The following is a 23,176-nucleotide window of genomic DNA, read 5'->3' as shown; positions in this document are numbered from 1 at the left end:
AATAAAAGTGGGAAGTGAAAAAGACCCTTTGCTTAACCAAACTTTAGTCAGTCTCCCTTGAACCTTCTCCCCAACACAACCCATCTCTGTACTTCCTTCCAGAATCCAGTTTTGGCAAGAATCTTGCTAAGTCAGTTTAGCTGAATGCCCCACCCTTGATATCTGATCAAACGCAGCATCCCCACTATGCCCCAGGGAATATCTGTTCACCCTCACCTGCCTTCAGCCAGAATCCCCCCAGACTTGATGTCTCCCCTTAGTAATTTTCCATCCACCAATGCCGCCCCGCCCCCCACTTGCTCCTTGGCAGTAAATCCCCACTTGTTCCAGTTGTATTTTGAATCAGGCCCAGTTCTATATCGGAGTCTCTATTGCAATCGTTTTTTTGTTTTTTTTTTTAATAAAATCTACCTTCATCACTTTACTGCCTGTTCTCTTTAACAGGGCTCTTTTTCTTCACCTGGCAGGTCGGTGAACAGGCCATTTCTGAAGCTCTGCCAGATCTCTGTGGATTTCCAGGACGTGAGGCCTGCCGGGCGACCTGAGGGCTTACATTAGGGGAACCCGCCCTCAGGTAAGGAAAGCTCCCATTTCCGGGCCTGGGAGGTGGCGTCGGAGAGGGACGGTCTCCGCCCTCCTGCCCTCCCGCGGGGGCCTTCACCTCAGGACTCTGCCCCTCCCGGACTTCCCTTGGTCTGGATGCGCAGCCTCTGTGGACCTTAGACACAGGCCTCCCACCTCAAACCTTCAGCATCCAAACCGACCGGATCTCAAGCCGCTCTTGGAATAGAATTAAACTAGCACTTTAAGCTCCGCTCTGCGGGGAGTTTTGCCCACCCGCCCAGCACCCTGTGGGGCTGCATTGTCACATTTCATTTGCACAAAATAGTGTTCTTTGCTCGGACACCAAATGTGTGCTAGGCCAGCAGCCAGAAGTATATCTAACACCCCAGCCCAGCCCTTTGCCCTGCGTTCCAGATAAGGACTTGGAGGCTCAGAAAAGTTAAGTAACTTGCCCACCTCCATACAGCAAGTATGTGGCAACCCAGGACTGCAACCGCGCCTCTGTCACTTGGCACTGCCCATCCAAGGTACCCAACGCTTCACTTGGCAACTGAGAAAAGTCCTGAAGGGCCAAAGACACCCTGAGGCTTTTGAAAAGAGACCTCAGGCCAACAAATCTCTAGATTTTTATCTTTTTTTTCTTTTTTTTAGCCTAAGACCAGACACTTGGGTCTCTCCTTCTCGGCTCTCCCGGCTCACCGCTGCCTCAGTGTCCCCACCCACCCACTAGGCGGGAGAAAGAGGCGTCTTCATTCCTTTTTGCCCCTCCCTCTGTGGGGCGGGCCTCTTGGGGGTCAACCCAGCTCCCCAAAAGCAAGGAGGGGAGTGACGGGGGCGGACTGGGGAGGATTCCCGCCGTCTGGGAAGAGTAAAGGGTCGCCTGTCCGGCTCCACCGCCGGCACCTGCTACCAAGAAGCCTCTGGCTGAGGTACCGCCCCCGGACCCCGCCTGGGTCCGCCCGCCACGAGAGCACTGGCCCTTTAAGAGCGGCGGTAGTGCATCGCGGGGAGGAGGGCCGGGAGCGCTCGGGGTTGTGCGGAATTCGCCGGGAACGTCTGGCGCCGGCTCTCTGGCTCGCTCACTCGCTCCGACCGGCTCCCTGCGCCTCATCCCTGGGCTGCGCGGGGACCCGGGCCCGGTCGGGCGCGGGGCGAGCAGGATCCACGGGCGGGAGGCGCGCGCTCTGGGCAGCGCCTGGCCCCGGACATGGACAGAAGGAGCTGGGCGCGCAGGGGGCGCCGCGGGACCGGGCGGCCGGAGCGCTGAGCCAGACAAAGGCTCAGGAGTTGCGCTTGCTCTCGAGAGCCGGGCCGCGGGCGCCGAGGCTGCAGGACTCCGCGGCGGGCGGCTCCGGCCCGCCCTCTCCCCCGTGGGCAGGCTCCGCGCGCCCGGCACTGCCCGGCCCGCTTTTCCTCGGGCGTGGGAATTTGCCGAGGAGACCTAAGCGGCTCCGCGGTGGCCGGGACCGGGAGGTCTGCCTCGCGCCCGCCGGGCGGGGAGCCAGGGAGCGTCGCAAGTTTCCGAGCCGCGTGCGTGGACCCGGCGAGCGGGCGAGCCGCGCGTGCAGCAGCGCCCCGGGCCAGGCCGGTCGCCGGAAGCATGGGCAGCGACCGGAGCGCGCCCGGACGGCCGGGCTGGGCGGGCAGTCTCCTTAGCGGCCGGGAGGCGGCTGCGCGGCCGCGACTGCTGCCGCTGCTGCTGGTGCTTCTGGGCTGCCTGGGCCGCGGCGCAGCGGCGGAGGACGCAGAAGTCAATGCCGAGGTAAGGACCCTCGCCCAGTCCCTTTGCCACGGCTTGGAGGACTTGGGGCTGGGGGACTTGGGGTGGGAAGGAAGCCACGCCCGCAGCCTGAAGCGTGGAGAGGAAGGGCGCGGAGATGAACCCCAGTCCCGGAGTTGGGGGCGGGGAAGAAAGGGGACCCGGCAAGCTGCCCCTCCCCAGCTAGCCCTTGGTGGTGCACCTCTTCCCAAACCCTGGAGGGCGTAGGGCTTGCGCCCGCTCTCTACCCCTACAGCCCCGCCCTGGGCACTGATCCTTCCCAGCCCGCGTCCCGGGAGCCGCTTCTGCTGCCCCCAGCCCTTGCTCCTCTCCTTCCCTCCCTACCGGACTCCTGATTCCTCGAGAGCTCTGCGGACGCACGGTGACGTTCTTTGCGAATGGGAAGGGGGCTGCTCTGTGTGTGTGTGGGGGGGGGTCTTGGGCACAGCAGGCAGCGCTCCCGCCTAGATAGACTCTAGTTTGGGTGACACTGAGCCTCGCGCGGCGGGCTGGGATAGGGGGAGGGGGTACGAACCTCTGAGGTAGCCCATTCGGGTTGAGGGGGCGCTTTGGCGACTTTCTCAGACTCTTGCGCGCAAGCCGCGCCACGGCCAGATGGCATCTAAGAGGGAGACCCGGTCTCACCCGGCGCTTCCTCCACCAGCGCCCCTACGCCAAGGCCCGGGCCGAAGAGGGTGGACCCCGAGCATTTTTTCACCAGGAGCCCGGCAGACGTCCCTACCGGGGCCCATCTCTGGAGCGGTCCCGTGGGTGATTAGGCGCCGCCTCCTGGCGCAGAGCTGCGTCCAGCCAGCGCGCCCGGCTCCATGGGGTCGCCGAGCGCCGTCCTTCGGATTACGGACAGTGAGGGCTCTAGCTCCGTTGACCCAGAGCAAAAGCGTAGACGTTTTTTCCCGACTTCTAAGACCCTGCTCCCCGCCCAGGAGAAGGGGAGAGGTTTGGCATGGTGGGGAGACACCCCCCTCAGCGCGTCCCCGGTAGGCTCGGGCTTCGGTGCCCTTGCGCCGGCCTGGAGCCTCCTGCCGTCCGGGCTGCTGCCCTGAGTGACGTTTCTATTTGCAGCCAGGCCGGTGCTCCCTCCCAGCTCTCAGCGGCTTCCCCACCTCCCCGGCTGCCTGGGAGATTTTTCCGATGGAAGGCTGCCCTTCCCCGCCCTACTTTAATAAAAGCACTGAGGAAGGGCAGGGAATTCCTCCCAGCTCAAGTTACACCTCCCAGCCAGTTCCCCACCTGCTCTGCCCTCCCTCTTCGGCCCGGCCAGGGAAAGCTACAGGGAGCCAGGCCCTGGCAGGAGGCAGAGTGGGACCCCAGGCCATCCCCAGTCCAGCTCCACCACCCCACCCCCGATTCACACAGGCAGGCAGGCAGGGGCTTACTGGGGACCCCTGCTGGTGGGGATTGCCCCTCAGCCTGCATCCAGGTACTAGGCAGAGAGTGCTGTTTGGGCCCACCTGCCACTCTCTGGAGTTGAATACCAAAGAATTGCAAGTCATAGACCCACCCCCGAGGAGTTTATAATCTATACTTAGAAACGGCATCTCCACACAGAAAGCAATTGCAGACCAAACTGGAATTTGGTAGCCAGGCATTGTGATTTGGCATTTTAGATGGCCAGGAGCTGGGGCACTGGGACCTGTGGTCTGAGGGCCTTCGTTCTCTCTTTCCTTTGCTTCTGCTCCTCCATCACCTCCTCCTCTCCCAGCTGCGGGAGTACCCAAAGCCCAGGGCCTGCACTGGGCCACAGACCATGGCCATGGCCCTATGCCTGTGTGGCACTGACTAGGGATTCTGTGACTGACCTGCAGCCCCTCCCCTCGGGAGAAACTTGGGTTGGGCTATTGTGGGAAGAAACTCTGGAAAGTACAGGGCACCCTTGAGTGCTGGAAGCCAACGTAGACGCAGGATTAGAGACCTCTGGGCTATCCCAGAGCCTAGAGTTGGCTTTGGAGTACAGGCTGTTCCATGGAGTCCCATCAAGTCTGGCCGGAGCTGGGCCTAAAGAGTCAAATGGCTTCAGCAGCCAGCGCATTTGCCCGGAGGCTGTGAAAACTGTCCCCAGGTCCATGCTAACCAAGAACCAGCATCAGAGATTCCTGGGCCTGGCTGCACCCTGTTTCTAGAGGCTCTGTCCCTTGGAGAAGGGTTTTGGTCCTTGACCACAGCTCCAGACCTCCAGCCAGGTCAATGGCTGGGACTGTCTCTGAGCAGCTTAGAAACTGAGGCAAGGCCAGCCCCTCTCCCTCCCAGGGCAGAAACCAGAGGCATCTCATCAGACTAAGGAATCAGACGTGTGCTAGGAGCCAGTAGATAGCGGCAGGCTGCCAGGCCTCAGCCTGGAGAAGGCTGTCTTCCTTGGGGAAGCCACCACTGAGCTACTCTGCCCTGTCCCGCTCCCTCCCTTGGCTGTCAGGTCCCAGTCTCCAGCCATTCTGGCCCACATAGACCTAGGCCCCACCTCACTGAGGTGCCAGCTGCAGCTCCTGGCCTCGCTGACCTGAGAGTCCAGGCCCTCCTTCAGATTTCTGTCTTGCTCTTTCTGGCTGTAGCGCATACTCCACTTAAGTGCCTTTGATTTTTCACCAGAGAAGCTTTGGCTCTCCCCACCTCCCCCTACCCCCCAGACACACCTCTAGGCCCTCAGCCCACCCACGCCTCCTCATGGAGGTGACTCAGGCCGCTAGAGTTCAAAGGTGTGGTGCCACTGCCACTAAAACATGGACACACCCACCTCCTTGCCCCTACCTGGCAGCTCAGCAGGAGAGCAAAAAAAGGGGTAGGAGTCGGCTGGAATTCTGCCTTTGACCTTCAGGACTGACTGTGGCGCCGCAGCCCCAGGCTTCCTGTGCTCCAGTCTCTGCCCGCGCCTCCATGCTGGCCGCTGGGGCCCCACCGTGTGCTCCTGTTAGTGCCCTTTCCTAACTGGAGCAGAAGCAGCAGGGGCCCCCGTGCCCACCTGCGAAGAGAAGGGGTTAATGTGAGGGCTTGTCTTTGGGAACCTACAGAAGCTGAATCTTCTCGCCTTCTTTCTCCCTCTCTGCTTTTTAATCTGTTCTCCTCTTATCACTAACAAGCTACTGCTCTCCATACTTTATTTCAAAACCCAGAGAGAACTGGGCTGACTGGTGCTGCCAGGCACTTGGGATCCGACTGGGCTGTGCCTTTCATGCCCAGCCCTTTGCCGGGGCCCTGTGTTAGGTCTGCCCTGGGGTCCAGTCAGTTAGCTTCCTCCTTGCAGAGAACAGCCCAGTGTGTGCTCCATGTGTGTGCATCACCTGGCCTGCCCATTCTGACCCCTGGACTCAAGACGCCTTCCTTTGCCCCACCTCAAGGAGGGTGGAGAGGAAGCAACCTAGAAACACACCCAGACCCCCCTTAGAAGACTTCCTGCAAATCCCTCCAAATACTACCCATGTTCTCTGATGCCAATTCAGAATAGCAATGCTGCCCGGCAAGGAAAATCCTCTCCCTGCCAAGCACTTGGTTCTGGTCACTCCTCCATGCCCCCTTTGTTGCTTGGTCCAGATGCCCCTTGCCATCAACGCCTCTGCCCAGCTGGAAGTTTGACTTCTGCCTGAGGCCAGCTTGCGGTGGTTGTAGTGGTGGCCACTGCTTCCCACCTCCAATTAAAGTTGGTGCTGTAGGCCTTTGGGAGGTGATTAGGTCATGAGGGCAGAGCCCTCGTAAGTGGGATTAGTGCTCTTACAAGAACTGCCTGAGGGGACTTCCCTGGTGGTGCGGTGGTTGAGAATCCGCCTGCCAATGCAGGGGACCCAGGTTCAAGCCCTGGTCCGGGAGGATCCCACATGCCGCGGAGCAACTAGGCCTGTGTGCCACAACTACTGAGCCTGCGATCTAGAGCCCATGAGCCACAACTACTGAGTCCACGTGCCACAACTACTGGAGCCCGTGCTCTGCAGTGCGTGGGGGCCGCCGCAGTGAGACGCCTGCACACTGCAACAAAGGGGCCTCCGCTCATGGCAACTAGGGAGAGCCCGTGTGCAGCAATGTGGAACCCAACGCAACCAAAAGTAAATTAAATAAATAAATTTAAAAAAAAAGATAATTAAAACTTCCTAAGAAAGCTCCCTTGCCCCTTCCACCATGTGGGGGCACAGCAAAAAGTTAGCAGCCAGGAAGAGAGCCCTCACCAAACCAGACCACGTTGTCGCTCTGATCTTGAACTTCTTGCCTCCAGAACTGTGAGAAATAAATATTGTTATGAGCCACCCAGCTCATGGTATTTTCATTATAGCAGCCAGGGTGGATTAAGGCAGTTGGCATCTTCAGTATCGTCCCAACATTCATGTAGTTCACACAGCTGACCACTCGGGCAGGGGTCAAGCCCCACGGCCAGCTCTGCCCTGGGCGTGGAGATGTGTTCTGTGAGTCAGCAGAAGCAGAGAGGACTTGGGGGCTCTCTGCTTAGATCCTTCTCCAGCTCAAAGAGGGCCCAGGGAGGAGTCCACAGATGAATGTGAGGACCCGGGACCCTGCAGGTAGCTGAACACTCCAGGCCTGAGGCACACAGTAGGTGCCTTCTGACTGGACAAGCCCCCGCTGAGTTAGAGCTCATATGAGGCCGTTCCCCAGAAGAACAGTGGTTCTGGGGATGCCTGAGCCCTTTAGGGGACGTAGTACAGATTTTGCAGCCCTGGGCAGGTACAGCAGAGATGTATGAGGTGGTCCTGGATCAGAGAGACAAAGAGGGATGCCTCTTAACCAGATCCCATTTCCCTTGTGGGAATAGCAGGAAATGAGCAAAAAGACCCAACTCAACCTCCAGTATCTGGACAGACCGATGGGGACCTGAATCCCAGCCATCAGCCGGCCCTCAAAAGATGCCCCACAGCCACGGAGCCTGGAGGTCAGGGTCTGGAACTGCTCTCTAGGATTTGCCCTTAGCCCTGGACACCACCTGGTCCTCCCAGAAGCGGCTTCCCCCACCCCCCAGAGGGGTGGGAGCCCAGTCGTGTCCACCACACATGGGCCTGGCGCCTGGTACATAGGAAGCGCTTACAAAATGGTGACAAAACACAGTGACCATGAGAAGCACATGGCATTTGCTGTTGTGGGCAAGTCACTGACCCCATCTGAGCCTCAGTTTCTCATTTGTCTACAAAATGAGACTAGTAATAGTATCTACTGGATAGAGTTACTGGGGAAATTCAGTGCGTTTATGTGTAAAATGCCGAATGCTATGTACGATGCCCCTCACGTGGGGCCCATGGAGGATCAAGTGTTATTTTTGAGCACCTTCAACATACTTGGTGCTATCCTGGGCAGGGCCTAGGGGTGTTTTATAAGCATTTTCACATTTAATCCTGTATTAACTGTAAGTTTAGGTGCAGTCATGACCCCATTGTACAGAAGAGGAAGCTGAGACCTTGAGGTGAGAGACATTACCCGATTCCCCAGCCTGGGTGGTGGCAGAGGAGCCTGAGCCCCCAGCCCCCAAGCTGGGTTAAAGGCTACAGGTCAGAGCCCAGGGTGTCATCCTTTGGAAGTGCCGCCAGGCAGGAGCCTGCTGGGCCTGAGCCAGGTGGGAAGGAGGGTGTGGAGGTAGAGCCAGGGCCCGCCCCCAAGCAAGTGAGCCTGGAGCCCTGCCCCTGCCTGTCCAGCCACCCAGGCTCTGCCTGGAAAGCAGCCCCATGTAAGAGACAACACCTACAGGGGGTTTCCAGGTGAGGCCCCAGGCCTGGCCCTCGGCCAGCCCGAAACCACTAGCAAACAGGACCCTTTTCCCCACCGCTGCCCGCCCACTGGCCGAAGGACCCGGCTGCTTTTCCCTCCGGGTTAAGGAGTGCGGGGCAGGCTGGGAGGCCACAGGGTAAAGAAGTGGCGTCCACTTCCTTCCTGCTTCCCTGGCTGGACGTCCCCCACCCGGCCTGCTCTCCCCACCACCCAGAGCCCCTTCCCCACCTGCAACTTTCCCATCTTGGGGGGGTGGGTTAGATTTGAGCCCCAAATGAGCAAGTGTGTTCTTCCAGAACTGCTTAAATATGGACTATGCTGCCTCGAAAGGGAGTAAATGATCCACTAAGGACAGGCTGGGCTGGCTGGGCGCCCCCCTTTCTTCCCTGGCCTCGGACTAGTTATGCCGTCTGCGGGCACAGTGAGGACCTCAGCACACCATGAAAGGTCTGCGTCCATCGCTGGCGCGCCTGACAAGACGCCTTTTGTGCCTGTCTGGGCAGCCCTGCTAGGGTCTGCTTGGCCTGCAGAGAGAGCCGTGGGTGAGTGAAGCAAAGCAGAGCCAGGAGAGATTTTTCTTATCGCACAGGGTCTGATAAGGCCGGGTGGGAGGCGGCTTGGTTTGTCTGAGCCCCAAGGAGCTGGATGCGTCTGCAGCAGCACGCTCACCCTGCCCCCACCGCTGCTTAATGCACAGTATTGATCGGGCAGCTCCTTCCCAGACACGCCCACCCCGTGGGGAGGGCCTGCCTCGGGGTTGTCTCGGCAGTCCTGGGGGGCAGCCCTGCTGACGTGGCCCAGCGCCCAGACCCAGCCGGAGATGTGGAGTGTGGGGAGGGCTGGGCGCCCTCCCCCAGTGCCGTGCTGGGCGCTGTTCCCGAGAAGGGCCAGAGCCCAGTGTCCCCTGCCTCAGGCCCAGAGGAGCTGCTGCTGCTTCACAAACAGCCTGGTCCAATAGCACTGCTTATGGGCTCCGGTTCTAGCCATAGACCAGCTGCGTGACCCTGGGTGGGCCCCTCACCCTCTCTGAAACTTGCTGTCTGTGTAATGGGGATGGGGTACTTGTGAGCATTGAATGGGGTGACGAGAGTGGACAGTCTGGCCTCCAGCAGATTCTCAGTCCCTGGCTGCTGCATTTCTGTCCTCTCCTAGGGGCCAGGGGGCCAGAATTCCCCCTCAGACTCTTGATGGCTCTACATCTCTTTGCCTGGGGCCAACCACTCACCTGAAGCCTCTACACACACTTATGGGATGGGGTCTGGAGCTTGAGAAAGAAATGGCTGAAAGAACCAGGGTGGGTGGGTTCTCCTGCAGCGGCCTCCCTCCCTGGGCTGCAGGCAGGAGGGGGACTCGTGGCCCAGAGCTCTCTCTGCAGAACCCTTACCTGCCTCCCACTGGACAGTGGTCCTCATGGAGGAGGGCCCACCACTCTGCTGCTTACTGACCTCCCTGAGCCTCAGTTTCCCCAGCTGAGCAACAGAGCTTCACTGCTTGGCTCACCCCACCTGTGAGACTCGAGGTGACCGGACAGAAAAGGAGACACCTTCTGGAAGGAGGAGACACCTTATGGAAGGGACAGTGTACCGGTAGGAGCAGCAGGGGCTTGAGCACAGCCCCTCCCCGACTTTGAGACCAGGGGTTAGTCATGACCTTGGGAATTGCTTCCCGCTTTTGTCCCAGGGCTGCAGAGGCCCTCAGGAGGCTGGAGTTAGGGCAGCACCTGCCATGCACCTGTGCCCCCATGGTCTTTCCCCTCCACCCCCAGGGCTTGTCGAACTTAGCAGAGCAGTAAGGTGATGAGAAACTTCTCCTGGACACTGGGGGAAAGAAAAGCCCCAGCCCCGCGGGCAGTGTAGACTGACTGGCGCGTTGCCCGTCAGGCGGGCTCAGTCAGCTCCTTGTCTTCCGGGGCCTCAGCTGCTCTGGGCCAAGGCTGTATTTCAGCTTAGCCCACTCATGTCACCAGTCCTCAGCCTCAGCTTTTTACCCAGCAGTGGCCGAGAGACATTTGTCATCAGGAAGCCTTGGCTGATACCGAGATGGAAGCTTCTGGCTTCCCTGGGACTCAGAGGGTGTTTGTCTGTGTGAATGAGGGTCCACAGGGACCCTCGGGCCTTTCCCGTCAGCCCCCTGAGCTGTGCCCAGTATTGAAGGGGCCCCTCTGCCCCATCCCCCACCGGGCTCTGGAGCTCTTCACTGCAGACAGGCCCAGCTCCCTCCCCTCCCCAGGGCCCCAGCCTGAGCCTCCCCCGCCCTGGCCTCCTCCTGTCACTCGCCACACTGCTAATCAGTCCCTTGGTGGCCTGTGATTGCGCTCCCCAGGATATTTTTACCTTATGCAAATAGGTGATATAGAGGTGCCCTCATCTGTCAGCAGCAGCCCCAGTTCTCCCCCCACCTCCAGCTGGATTCCTTTCACTGTTAGAGCTGGCCGAGCATCACAGCCTCGCCTTCTAGATCTTTCCAGGCTTCTTCAGGCAAACTGTGTCCATTAAAGGTGGTGGACATCCCCCTTCACAGACACACAGGAGCCTCAGGAAAGGTTTCCATGCTTGGGAAGAATGGGGAGGGCGCCCGTAACACTGCCAGTGTCTGGTGGAACTGAAGGAAGGGGGCCCCGGGCCGGAGGGGTGAGGGGGGTCCATGGGGGATGCCACAGGGTGCTCCTGCCTCCCCCAGCTGCCCTGCCCCCACCCAAGGCTGCCTTGTCGGAGCCTGGATCCTTCAACCCTGTCGACCGACACAACAGGCTGCCACTCTAGGAACAACCGGGCAGTGCCCCTGCCCCCACCAGCCTCTGTCATTAATACCATGTTGACTGAGCACTTTCCTCTGCCCAGCACAGTGCCAAGGGCTCCTGTGGACTTGCCCATTTCATCTTCACAGAAATCCATGAGATGAGGCAGGTCTTGATTCAACCCCCTTTTACGGACTGAGGCACAGCGAGCAAAGTGGCTGGGCCAGGATCTGTACCCAGAGCCGTGGTCGTTTCTCAACTCGGTGTCTGCTGCGTTGTCCTGTGAGGCCTCGAAGTTGTGGCTGGGCATCCTCAGGCTCTGGCAGTCTCCCCGCGCCGCCCTCGTTGGCTCAGCCTCCGCTCCCTCCAGCAGCAGCCTGGGCGGTGCTGAGCCGGGCTGTGTGGGCAACCCATCCATACCAGGGGCCTGGGCAGGTGCCAGGGCTGGGCTGGCGAGTGGCACTGAGGGAAGCCAGTACCTTTGGAGCTGGATGTGACCCTGGTGGCAGACAGATGTGAGCGTGGCCCAGGCCAGCTGACACATCGCTGTCAGCCCAGAGCAACTACCATGTCCAGCTGCCATCCTGCCCCGTGGGCCCTTGATGTGCAGCCCTCACCTTCCAGAGCGTCTCAGAGAGCAGGCCTTTAGGTCCCCTCACTCTGGGGGTTTCCAGAGACCAAAGATAGACAAGGAAGGGTTCAAAGGACATGCTTGCATGTAGCCCAGGCCCACAGCAGTCCCTGCCTCTGCTCACCAGCCTCCCACAGTGGTCACCATGTTCTCGTGGCCTTGGGAGCACCAGGTGGGCAGGACAGGGTTCCCTTCCTTACCACCACTCAGCTTGGCTCACTGGGGATCCCGTCCACCGGTTTTGACTGCAGTGGTCCTGTCTGCTCACAGACTTGCCAGCGTGAATTCCTCACTCTGCGTGTGCACCGGGTCTCCCCAAGGAGATCATAAACCCCTGGAGGTCAGGACACTTCAGCCGCCTCCTCCACGGCCTCCAGCTGGCATGGCATCTGGCACCAGACAGGGTGCTCAGAAACACTCGGCAGGATGGCTGGCTGGGTGTGCCGACACACAGACAGATGGGGGTAGATGGATGAAAAGACTTGCCCAGCAAGTCTTGAAGGGGACGGGCACCCTCACTGTGTCCCAGCTGCTTTTCCCAGGTCCATCTCTCTCACCCCACCCCCTGACAACCCCATGGCTCCCATTTTGCACATGAGGACACTCAGGCCCGGAGAGGAGAGTTTGTGGCAGAGCAGAGACTGGACTTCAGGCCTCCTGTCCCACCCTCTGGGCCTGGGTGGGCGGCCTGAACCCACCTGCTTTCCCTCTGGAAGGTTCAGGGTCTGTTGGGGAGCAGCACCAAGGGGCGGGTTTTCCTACTTGGTGAGAATTCAAGAGCTTCTGAACCCTGTAGTGTCCCCAGTGGTCTGCCTGGAATGGTAGAAGGCCCCACCCTGGAGGGGCCGGCACAGTAATAAGGACGGCAACTGTGGACTGTCCTCAGAGACACAGCTTCTGTCCTAATGGGGGAAGGCAAATAATAAACACCTAAGTGAAACATACAGCATGTCAGATGGTGACAAGTGCAGGGAAGCAGGAGAGGGAGTACAGGGTACAGCGGATGGGTGTCTTTTTTCCATTTGTCAGAGAACACTCCTCCAATAAGGTGATGAAGCAGAGATCTGAAGAAAATGAGGGCATGAGCCATGGAGATTTCTGTGGGGAGAACACTCCAGGCAGCAGGAAGAGCAAGTGCAAAGGCCCTGTGGCCTCACAGGTAGTTCCTGTGAGAATTGGCTTTTCCTCTGAGATGGGAAGTCTTTGGAGGGTTCTAGACAGAAGACTGACCAGACCTGACTTGTAAAGGCCTTTTGTTCCAGCTCTTGTGTGAGAACAGACCGTAGGAAGTGGAAGCACGGAGAGCGTACAGAAGTTCACATGGTCACCTGGAGGGAGGTGGTGACGGGAGGTGATGGTGGAGGTGAGAGGTGGTGGGATGCAGGCCATGCATGTTTGGAGGTAGCGGAGCCAGAACCTGCTGACCAGGTCATGGCTTCTCCTTTGCAGAACTGGCTGCGGCTCTATGGCTACCTGCCCCAGCCCAGCCGCCACATGTCCACCATGCGCTCCGCCCAGATCCTGGCCTCGGCCCTCGCCGAGATGCAGCGCTTCTACGGGATCCCCATCACGGGTGTGCTGGACGAAGAGACCAAGGCGTGAGTCCCTCAGTCGGGCCATTCCCAGACCCCACTGGCACCTGCCCTCCTTCTGGCCTGCTCTGATGAAGGCTTGGCATGTGCAGTTTCCAGAAAAGAGTGGCCTAGATAAGAGATGGCATATGGCTTGATCCTCCGTGCTAGCTCTGATTGGTTGGGAATGGCTGCCTGCTGCCTAGTGTTGAAAAAGCTCCTGAGGCCAAAGCCCAGTTCAGCAGCAAGGAGCATAGGATTGATTAGTGATGTCTGCCACAGGCATGGGAATGGGGAGGTGCAGCACACATGCACACATGTGGTTGCCTAGCTAGGCCTTGCTCTGAATCTGGCAGAGGTGATGTGACCCAAAGCCACATCCTTGATGAGCACGCACAGAGCATAAGGTATCAGGGATAAGAAGCCTCAGGGTAACTCTCCTCCCATTCCTGGGTGATAGTGCTGAAAAGGGGCTCACCTTTGCAGAGCCACTGCTGGGCACCCAGTCTTCCAGTACAAGGTCACTACCGTTTTCCTGATGAGGAGCTCGAAGCTGAGAGAGTCCCTCACCCCCTCCACACCCATATAAGGGGCAGCTGGAGGCCAGTGGGGGGAGGGTGGGAGACGGTGGACTGCCTGGAAGAGGCAGAGCCCAGCAGGCAGGCGTGTTGAGGGGAGGCTCTGTGCACCTAGGTGGATGAAGCGGCCCCGCTGTGGAGTACCAGACCAGTTCGGGGTACGCGTGAAAGCCAATCTGCGGCGGCGGAAGCGCTACGCCCTCACCGGGAGGAAGTGGAACAACCACCACCTGACCTTCAGGTAGGGAACCTGGCTGCCCAGGGTGGTGTCCCCCCAGGGTACCCTCCAGAAGCAGCTGGCCCCTCTCTGCCTGGCCTGAGGCCTCAGGCTTCCCAGTGGGCTCCTCTGGAAGGCTTCCTTTCCCAGCAGCCCACTGCAGGGTGTCCGGCCTAGCCATCCAATCTTGCCAATCCCGCTCCCATGCTGATTAGATCGGTCACCCCACTCACCCACCCACCCCAGGAAGTCTCCCTCCAGAGAAGGGCAGGACCTTTGAACTGCTTCTGCTCTGTCCTCCTTCCCTCCATCCCCTGACCCGCCAGCAACCTAGGGCTGGCCTCACCTGCCCAGATGGGCTCCTGCACCAGTGCAAACTGGGGGCTTCAGGCGTCTGAAGGGTAAGGGAGGACTGGGGTGCCTGAATCCAGGCAGATGCAAGCAGGCAAGCAGCAAGTCACCCGCGCAGACCCTGGTTCAAGCACCCTCCTCCTTTCCACTGAGTCCTTTGGCAAGAAACCCCCCTGAGCCTTGAGCTCTGTGGCAGGCCCCAAGGGTTCCCCCTTCCTGTTCCAATCCAGCCACGACCCCACCCGCAGCTCCATCTCCTGAGGAAGAGCAGCCCACAGGGTCGCATAGACCCAGGCTGCCAGAGTGAATTCATGATCCATGAGTTGATTCGTGATCTTTGATGGAGATCTGTCCAGCACATGGACTCTTAATCTGCTTTATGTGGGAGATAACAGGCTTCATCATGCTGTGTGTGTGTGTGTGTGTGTGTGTGTGTGTGAGTGTCTGTGTGTGTCTGTGTATGTGATGCTTGTTAATGTTTAACATTTACATGTTCTCAGAATAAAATTATGTAAGAAAGAAAAAGTCAGAATATGTACCCTTTATAGGCATCACAGTTTTGTTTGGGTCAAGTGTGAGGCAGAGTTGCCTTTAGTCTGTACTCTTCAAGGCAGTGGAAATCTAGAAGGACAGATACTTATTATTAGGGGCTGGTATATTTGCTTAATATTTATCTGCAAGAATGATAGAATTGTTTTTAGGAGAATATGCATAGTAGGGTAAAATATAAAGGGAGAAAGAGCTCTTTTAGAATTATACATAGATTTAACCTACTAAAATGCAGAACATTGGTAGTAGAGAAACAGCATGGCATGTTGGAAAGAGGTATGTTCTGGAAGCCAGCAGTCCTGATTTTGAACAGGCTTCATCATGTGCTTTTATCATGTGCAGGCTCATATATGCCCATGTTCTACCTGAGTTCAGTCATTTAATCCTCCCAGGCGCTCCATGATGAAAGCGCTGCCCTCCTTTTCCCACTTTACAGGTGATGAAACTAAAATTCAGAGAGACTAAGTCACTTGCCCAAGGTCACACAGAAAATGTTAGAGCCAAGCCTTGAACTTAGGTCACCCTGACCCTGGAGCCCAACATTCAGAACCTCTTGCCCTGTGTTTCCCAAACCTCAGCCATTTGCATCCCACTTTCTAGGTCTTTCTCTTGGCTCTGTGTCACCTATACTTTTAATTACTTAATGTTTTTCTTTCTTAAAATAAGCTTATTTGGCACATTGCAACCTTATTCAGTGATCTCCTAATGAATTCCTTGGCTTCACGTTAGTTCTTTTTTTTTTTAAATTCATGTCAAAATAAACTAACAGTTGATATTGATGAGCATTGTCCGTGAACCAGCTCAGATCTTATCCCCTTTCCTTCAGACCATGTGTCCCCGCCCCCAGCCCAGTGAGTGCTAGCAGTGGACAGCAGCCCCAGGCCCTGTGTTCACTCACACCTCTCTCTGCCCACCTGCAGCATCCAGAACTACACGGAGAAGCTGGGCTGGTACCACTCGCTGGAGGCGGTGCGTCGGGCCTTCCGCGTGTGGGAGCAGGCCACGCCCCTGGTCTTCCAGGAGGTACCCTATGAGGACATCCGGCTGCGGCGGCAGAAGGAGGCCGACATCATGGTACTCTTTGCCTCTGGCTTCCACGGCGACAGCTCACCGTTTGATGGCACAGGTGGCTTTCTGGCCCACGCCTATTTCCCTGGCCCTGGTCTGGGCGGGGACACCCATTTCGATGCAGATGAGCCCTGGACCTTCTCCAGCACTGACCTGCATGGTGAGAACAGCTGGTCAGGGTGACAACAGGGGAGGCGAGCTGGAGCCTCAGGGCTCAGAGGAGAGAGCATCCCCTGTGCAGTCCTCGGGAGCAGTGACGCTTGGTCTCAGTCTCCTGCCCATCATCTCCAAGGGGGGGTGGTAGGGAAGGGAAGGGATCATCGTACCCATTTTCCAGATGGGGAAGCTAGAGGCCCAGAAGTCAGAGCAGTTTAGCTTCTTCTAAGAGTAAAGCATGGCCAGGCTCTCTGGCCCCCTCAGCCCACCCCAGCCCTGTCTGGGGTGTCCAGGCCCTGGGCCAGGTCAGAGCTGACTGTGCTGCCTGCCCCCACTACAGGGAACAGTCTCTTCCTGGTAGCAGTGCATGAGCTGGGCCATGCCCTGGGGCTGGAGCACTCAAGCAACCCCAGCGCCATCATGGCACCATTCTACCAGTGGATGGACATTGACAACTTCCAGCTGCCCGAGGACGACCTCCGGGGCATCCAGCAGCTGTACGGTGAGCGGCGGCATGGGTGTGGCCGTGGTCTCTGCACGCTGCTCTCAACTCCCAGCCCTATGAGGCGTAGGTACTACTGCTACCCCCATTTTGTAGACGAGGAAACTGAGGCCCAGAGAGGATTAGTGGTTGTCCACATCATTCAGTGAGTAAATGGTGGTGCTAGAAATCAAACCCAGGGCTGGCCAACTCCAGGACCTGGCCCTCCCTCAAGGCCCTCACCCAGAGCTTTCATGATGGCCCCAGGGCTCCTCACTGCCCCCCTTTCCTCCTCAGCCTGAGTGATATTCTTATTAGACCGAGGGTGTCCCTGGGGTCCCAGGACCCCATTCCTACCACTGTCACTCCCAGCCCGTGCCTGTCCCAGGCTCTCCACTGAGTGTTGCTGGTTTATCACTTCCCAGTGCCTTTGAGGCAGGTGGCATCCCTGCCGTCCCACTGCAACCAGGCCCCACCAGAGGAGGCCTCCAGTGGGGAGGTGTCCTGGGGGCCAGTTTGGTGGGTCAGGGCCACACTCAGTGCCCACCCTCAGCCCTCACTGTGCTCCTGGCCACCTGGGAACCAAGTTCTTCCCTCTGCTTGTGTCCACTGTTTCCTGGAGCCTCCACTGGAGCAGGCTGGCATCCTGAGGGGAACATCACCGAGCGGGGGTGGAGCCAGCGGCAGCCTCAGGGGCGCAGTGACCCAAGCCCAGTGTGGGGAGGTCAAGGAAGGGGCTGTGTGGAGGAGGATGGAGGTCCTCCCAGGGCTGATGGCCATGCAGGGGAGGGGTCTGCTGTGGCCAGATAGGGCCTTTTTGCCTGGGTGGGCTGCCCATGGAGCACAGGTCTCCCCAGGCTAGGGACCCCAGGCTCCCAGGGCTCTAAGTAGGAGACCCTGGCATCCTGGCTGAGTTCCAGGGCTACCCCCTCACTTCCCCCCTGCCGCCCTCCGCAGGCACCCCAGATGGCCAGCCACAGCCCACCCGGCCTCTTCCCACTGTGACCCCCCGGCGGCCAGGCCGGCCAGACCACCGGCCCCCCAGACCCCCTCAGCTACCTCCCCCAGGCGGGAAGCCGGAGCAGCCCCCAAAGCCAGGCCCCCCAGCCCAGCCTCGAGCCACGGAGCGGCCTGACCAGTATGGCCCCAACATCTGCGACGGGGACTTTGACACAGTGGCCGTGCTGCGTGGGGAGATGTTCGTGTTCAAGGTCTGGCCCTGCCTGTGCCTCCCCAGCCCCTTGGCCCAGGCTCAGAGCAGAGAGCACCCTCCCAATTCTCCCCCAGACCCTTGCCCTGCCTCCACCCCTGCTTCACTGAGCTGCTCCTGGGGAGCCATCAGACCCTAGACCAAGAAGAAACCAGCCTGAGGGACAAGAGAATTGCCCGGGATCGTACAATAAGCCTAGGAGTCCACACCCCACCCGGGCTCTCTCCCTGGTGCCGCCCTGGCTTCCTAAGCCACCTCCCCCTGGACTCTCCCTGACCGGGGAAGGGGTGGGTTGAGGAGGGCCTCCCCCCAGGCCAAGGCAGCAAGCCTGCCATGCTCGCTCACACCCATGCCCTCCCCAGGGCCGCTGGTTCTGGCGGGTCCGGCACAACCGGGTCCTGGACAACTACCCCATGCCCATCGGGCACTTCTGGCGTGGTCTGCCCAGTGACATCAGTGCTGCCTACGAGCGCCAAGATGGGCGTTTTGTCTTTTTCAAAGGTGAGCTGGGGCAGGTAGGAGGGAGGGGACTGGGCGGCCTTCCTGCCCTTACCTCTGGCCTGACCTCTGACCCAGCCGGGACTGAGGGAGGAGGAGAGGGAAGGACTGTGCACATCTCGTCTTGTTGCCCACTGCGGGCTTACTCGGGGGAGCCGAGTCCTTCTGGCAGCAAGGCAGGGGTTGGGGACGTAGACAGAGACCAAAGGACTGGGCGGCAGAGGCTGCTCTGATTGGAGGCAAGTGTCCATCTTCTGCAGCACAGGGCCTCTGCCCCATCGCCCTCCTTCCTTGCATCCTGTGCCCCTTCCTTGCCCCTTCCTCATAAGAATGGGTCCCCGAGCCCACTCTGGGGCAGGATTCCTGAGTCTGTCTGTGGAGACAATGGCGCTCCCTCCCCTCAGCCCTCCCTCTGGGGCCTGCCTTCCTGGGGAGGGCCTCAAGGGCAGCACCCCTGATGGATCAGCTGTGTCCCTAGCCCCACTGGCCTGAGCCTCAACCAGGCAGGAACTCCCCGAGGACAGGGCTGGGTCCACACTGAAAGTAAGGAGCCCTGGGCCATGCACTGGGGTGCCCCAGGGATGCAGCCCCCAGACCCAGAGGCCAAGCAGGGCTCCCCCTCTTTCCTCTCTCTGTATAAGAACTGTGTGGGGGGTGGATGTTCAAGTGGGAATGGAGGCCCGTATACAGTGCGACTGTGTGTGGTGTGTGTACAGGTGTGACCTGGCAATGTGTATGTGTGTAAATGGGTGTGTCGCAGGTGTCCATGAGTGTCCACTGTGTGTGATGCAAGGGTGAGTTGTGCTGTATGTTGTCATGGGTGTGTAGGTATCAGTGCCTGTCCTGTGTACGAGGATGTGTGTGTGTGTGTGTGTGTGTGTGTGTGTGTGTGTGTGTGTGGTGAGTGTGGTAATGGATGTGAACAGATTTGGGAGCCCAGAATATCCCTCCCGGTGCCCCCTTCCTGCACACCCCCCACTGGCCCCAGGCCTGTCCTCACCCCCACGCCCCTCCCACAGGTGGCCGCTACTGGCTCTTCCGAGAAGCGAACCTGGAGCCTGGCTACCCACAGCCACTGACTAGCTACGGCCTGGGTATCCCCTACGACCGCATTGACACAGCCATCTGGTGGGAGCCCACAGGTCACACCTTCTTTTTCCAAGAGGACAGGTGAGCACCCCTCGAAAGGGAAAAGGCCTGCACTGGGCCCCCACCCTCAGGCCTGCCCAGAAAGAACCCATGGCCCGTGCGGACCGGCCTCCAGTCCCCAGCTGGTCCGCAGCCCGGTGCTTTTGGTCACAGGTATTGGCGTTTCAATGAGGACACGCAGCGTGGAGACCCCGGCTATCCCAAGCCCATCAGCGTGTGGCAGGGGATCCCCACCTCCCCTAAAGGGGCCTTCCTGAGCAACGATGCAGGTACCGGGGCCAGCCCCCTCCCAGTCTACCCAGCACTCACCCTCCCCCCTCCTCCATACACAGAGAACAAGGCTTGCCTGAGGTCACCAGCATCGAGATGGAATGCATGGGGGACACAGCTGTGCCAGGCTACCATTTACCCCATTTACAGAGGCCAAAGAGAGCTTGCGTAAAGGGCCCCAAATCCCGCAGTGAGGAAGTTACGGAGTCCAGCCAGACCTGCCTTTGTCCAGAGCTGGTGCTCAGAGCTGCCCGATCCCCACAGAGCCTTGAGCCTGGCGGGGGTGGGCGGTAAGCTTGGCTCAAAGCGACGGGAGCGGGAGTCCTCCCGGGGTGCCCCCTCACCCGCTTGGCAGGGAAGCATGATCTCTGTCGTTATAACTGAGCAACAGGGAGCTGTGGCTTTTATTTCTCCAGCAGGGTCTCTGGTGAGTTTAAGAAAACCCATCAGCCCTGGTTCTCAGCCTCTGGGTTCTCGGCCTCAGGGGAGACCTGGCTGGCTTTGCTAATGCTCGGGTGGGTCACACAGCTGCCGTGCGTGTCACACAGCTTCCATGCGTGATGGTTTCACTCTGCAGCTGCTCTGACCTCTTTGTGCTCAGCTGAGTATAGACGCACCTGGTGGTTCAAACCTGGCCCTTCCTGGAGTTAAAAGGGATGTGGGTGGAGTGCCCAAGACCAGAGATCTGGTCCAAGGCGGCATCAGTCCCCTCTCCAGGTCTGATGCAGGCTGACTGTGTGGCCTTGAGCAAGACACTGGCCTCTCTGGTGCTGGAAGAAGCCAGGCCTGGGTCCCCTGACTGTAGCCCACAACCCAGCAGGCTACCGGACCCTTCTGTGCGCTGCCCTAGTCAATGTCAGCCCAGCCGGGAAGCACAGGATTCTAGTCGTGCCCCTGACCTAAACCCTGTTCTTCTCTGAGCATGGTCTGGCTCCTATAAGTTGGTAAGCAAGTGAGGATGGTGTTTTAAAGCTGGGGCCCCTTCAGCTCGCCCTGGTCTTCTTCGAGGTCTCTGGCCGGTGGGTGGGCCCCGGCCTGACACCCCTCCGGTCTGCTTGCCCTCGCAGCCTACACCTACTTCTACAAGGGCACCAAATACTGGAAGTTTGACAACGAGCGCCTGCGAATGGAGCCCGGCTACCCCAAGTCCATCCTGCGGGACTTCATGGGCTGCCAAGAGCACGTGGAGCCGGGGCCCCGATGGCCTGACGTGGCCCGTCCGCCCTTCAACCCTGACGGGGGTGCAGAGCCCGGGGCGGGCGGTGACAGTGAGGAGGGCAACGAGGGCCACGAGGCGGGCCCCGGCAGCAAAGAGGGGGACTTCGGGGAGGGGACGGACGAGGACGGGGGCAGCCGCGTGGTGGTGCAGATGGAGGAGGTCACTCGGACGGTGAACATGGTGATGGTGCTGGTGCCGCCGATGCTGCTGCTGCTCTGCATCCTGGGCCTCACCTACGCGCTGGTGCAGATGCAGCGCAAGGGCGCGCCCCGCATGCTCCTCTACTGCAAGCGCTCCCTGCAGGAGTGGGTCTGACCCTCCGCACCAGCCCGTCCTGCTCCTCACGGTGCTAAGGGGCCGGGCTGGCTGCGCCTGTGGTTCTGAGACAGCTCCTGGGGCCTTTCATCCAGAGCCTTCAGTGGTTCCCTCAGCCCCTGGGTGGGGGCCCCTCCAGGCCCTCTAACATCCCTGCCAGGCCTGTTCCCTTGTTTATTTATGCCCAGGTATCTTTTTTTTTTTTTTTTTTTTGCACACTAATTGAGCATTTCTTCCTACTTTCCTGACCAGGGCGGTCCCTCAGGGCAGGGGGTTAGAGTTTTCTAAAAGTAGTTCTGCACCAGACAGGGAATTAGGCTCCCACCCGCTCTGGCTTAGCCAGAGGAGCAGAGGGTCAGAAGGCCCGGCTGGAAGAGTGGCCAAAGGACTGCTGGGCTGTGCTTCAGCCTGAGCACCAGGGCCAGAACCGAGGGCTCTGCTGGCTTTGGAGCTTGGTGGGGCCTAACTGGTCTCCAGCCCTCTGAGTCTCTGTGGTCTTAGAAAGAGCTTTCACCCGGTGGCAGCCCCAGGCCAGAGGGGGCAGAGGGGGAGGTGGCCCGCTGATTGAGTCCTGTTGAGGTCTGGTTCCTTCCCACCCACCTCTGACAACTCCAGCAGCCTGGTTCCCTGTGCCTAAGAACCTACCCTGCCCTGGCCAGCACAGGGCCAACAGCCCCCAGCTCCCCTGGACCCCTTGAGCCCACACCCCCTTCCCTCTCTGGAGAAGGGGCCCTGGGCCTGCCTTACCAAGGACCAAAGGGGGTCTGCCGAGGCCCCTTCCCCAAGGGTAGCACCAGCCTCGGCCCCAGGCTGGGTCTCCACCCCCGCCCACTTTCTCCTCTCTGAGCCGTGACCCTTCCGTGAGCCTCCTCCCTCCCTCTGTCACCCACACCACCATCCTCAGAGGTCTCAGAACCCCAGCAGCCTCAGGCTCAGCTGCCAGTGTCCTGGCTCTCCCGGGGAGAGACGGGCGGATGGGCGCCCAGGCTGGCACGGTAGGTGTCCACAAACACGTGCCCACCAGCCTGGGGGTGTTCCTCCCTGGCAGCTCCCTGTCCCCCAGGGGCACTGGTAGGGAGAGGCCAGCAGCTTATCCCCTCACACAGGCTGTGGGACAGGGCTGTGGAGCCCCCAGAAGAGCCCACTAGTGGTAGCCTGGAGATCCTCCCCGTCCTGGGCTCAGCCCTGAGCGTGGAGATGATTCCTCCCTCTTTTCCTTCCCAAAGTAAGCAGGAGGCGAGGCTGCTGTGGGAAATGGTACTGTACAGCCGGCTCTGTCCCCTCTGCTTCCCTGCAGCCCTGAGCAAGCAGGTCTGCCGCCCAGAATCCCTGAGGCCCCTGCGGGGAGGGGCTCCTCATGGGCTGGCCCCGGTGCGGGTCCAGCAGCTTCCTCCCCGCTCCATCCTCAGAACCACCGGTGAGCCAGCCAAGGGGGGTGGGGAGGGAGGGGGTCAGTGTCCACCCCCATACGTTTCTTTCTGTAAATAATCTGCACTGATTAAATCGTACGGCCGGCGAGTGTGCCTCCTTTGTAAGAGGCCTTGGGCTGGAGCTTACAGCTGGAGGGGCTGCAGGTGACTAGGGTGGGGAGGGCGTGGTCCAGGCTGGGATTAGGGGACTTGCCCCCCACCACGCCAAAGAGACCTCGTTCACAGTTCTGCGGGGGCTCCTTCCCGATGGCCCTGGAAGGGGCAGAACTCGGGTAGAGTGGGAGGCGGCTGCCCTCAATAGACCAGAGGAGGGTGAGGCAGGGGACCAGGGGTGGCCCTGCTGGGGTCGGGCAGAGAAGGGGTGGGGAACTTACTGGCCATTCCTTCATGGTGAGAAAGGGCGCCCAGCTTCCCGCACACCCTGCACGTCTAGGAAGGGTGGGATAACCAGTCCAGGCCACCCAGCCTTCCCACCCATCCGGACTGGTTCTAGGCAGCCTGAAGACCCAGCTTGGACAGGAAGAGATGAAAAACGATGCCACCGTGGATTCCAGAAGTTCCCCTCATCCGCATGCTCTGCCCAGAAGGTGAGGGGCCACCCAGGACCTGCCCTCTTCGAAGAAGCAGAAAACCTCGCCCCGGGCAGGGGGCAGACGATGCCCAGGAGTGCAGGAGACAGGCGTCGCTGCCCTCGGGTCTGAGCTTGGCTGG

At 59.6% G+C, this 23,176-nt stretch overlaps 1 protein-coding gene across 2 annotated transcripts; it reads left to right on the top strand.

Annotated features, from left to right (window-relative positions):
* Positions 1 to 1,395: 1,395 nt before the first annotated feature.
* MMP15 (matrix metallopeptidase 15) lies at positions 1,396 to 22,878 on the top strand. 2 transcript variants are annotated; one of them, XM_027119751.1, is made up of 10 exons: positions 1,396 to 2,326; positions 12,853 to 13,001; positions 13,668 to 13,793; positions 15,590 to 15,897; positions 16,234 to 16,395; positions 17,332 to 17,585; positions 17,947 to 18,085; positions 19,102 to 19,252; positions 19,385 to 19,500; positions 20,569 to 22,878. In XM_027119751.1, the coding sequence occupies exons 1-10, from the start codon at positions 2,165 to 2,167 to the stop codon at positions 21,033 to 21,035; spliced, it is 2,034 nt and encodes a 677-aa protein (XP_026975552.1). In that variant the 5' UTR covers positions 1,396 to 2,164; the 3' UTR covers positions 21,036 to 22,878. The 2 variants fall into 2 exon arrangements, with proteins under 2 accessions (XP_026975552.1, XP_026975553.1); XM_027119752.1 differs by having other exon boundaries at positions 1,404 to 1,493.
* The last annotated feature ends 298 nt before the right edge of the window (positions 22,879 to 23,176 follow it).

This window comes from Aethalodelphis obliquidens, unplaced genomic scaffold (genome assembly GCF_003676395.1).
Source record: "Aethalodelphis obliquidens isolate GAN/ISIS:26980383/991018 unplaced genomic scaffold, ASM367639v1 scaffold20, whole genome shotgun sequence".
NCBI lineage: Eukaryota > Metazoa > Chordata > Mammalia > Artiodactyla > Delphinidae > Aethalodelphis > Aethalodelphis obliquidens.
Note: the sequence above shows the minus strand (reverse complement) of the source record. Positions and strands in the feature narration are given on the sequence as shown.

Bases quoted from the DNA above. Each gene is read 5' to 3' on its own strand.
- MMP15 (XM_027119751.1), top strand. From the start codon at position 2,165: ATGGGCAGCGACCGGAGCGCGCCCGGACGGCCGGGCTGGGCGGGCAGT. The intron at 13,002-13,667 runs GTGAGTCCCTCA...CTGTGCACCTAG, and splicing joins CTGGACGAAGAGACCAAGGC to GTGGATGAAGCGGCCCCGCT. The intron at 18,086-19,101 runs GTGAGCTGGGGC...CCCCTCCCACAG, and splicing joins GCGTTTTGTCTTTTTCAAAG to GTGGCCGCTACTGGCTCTTC.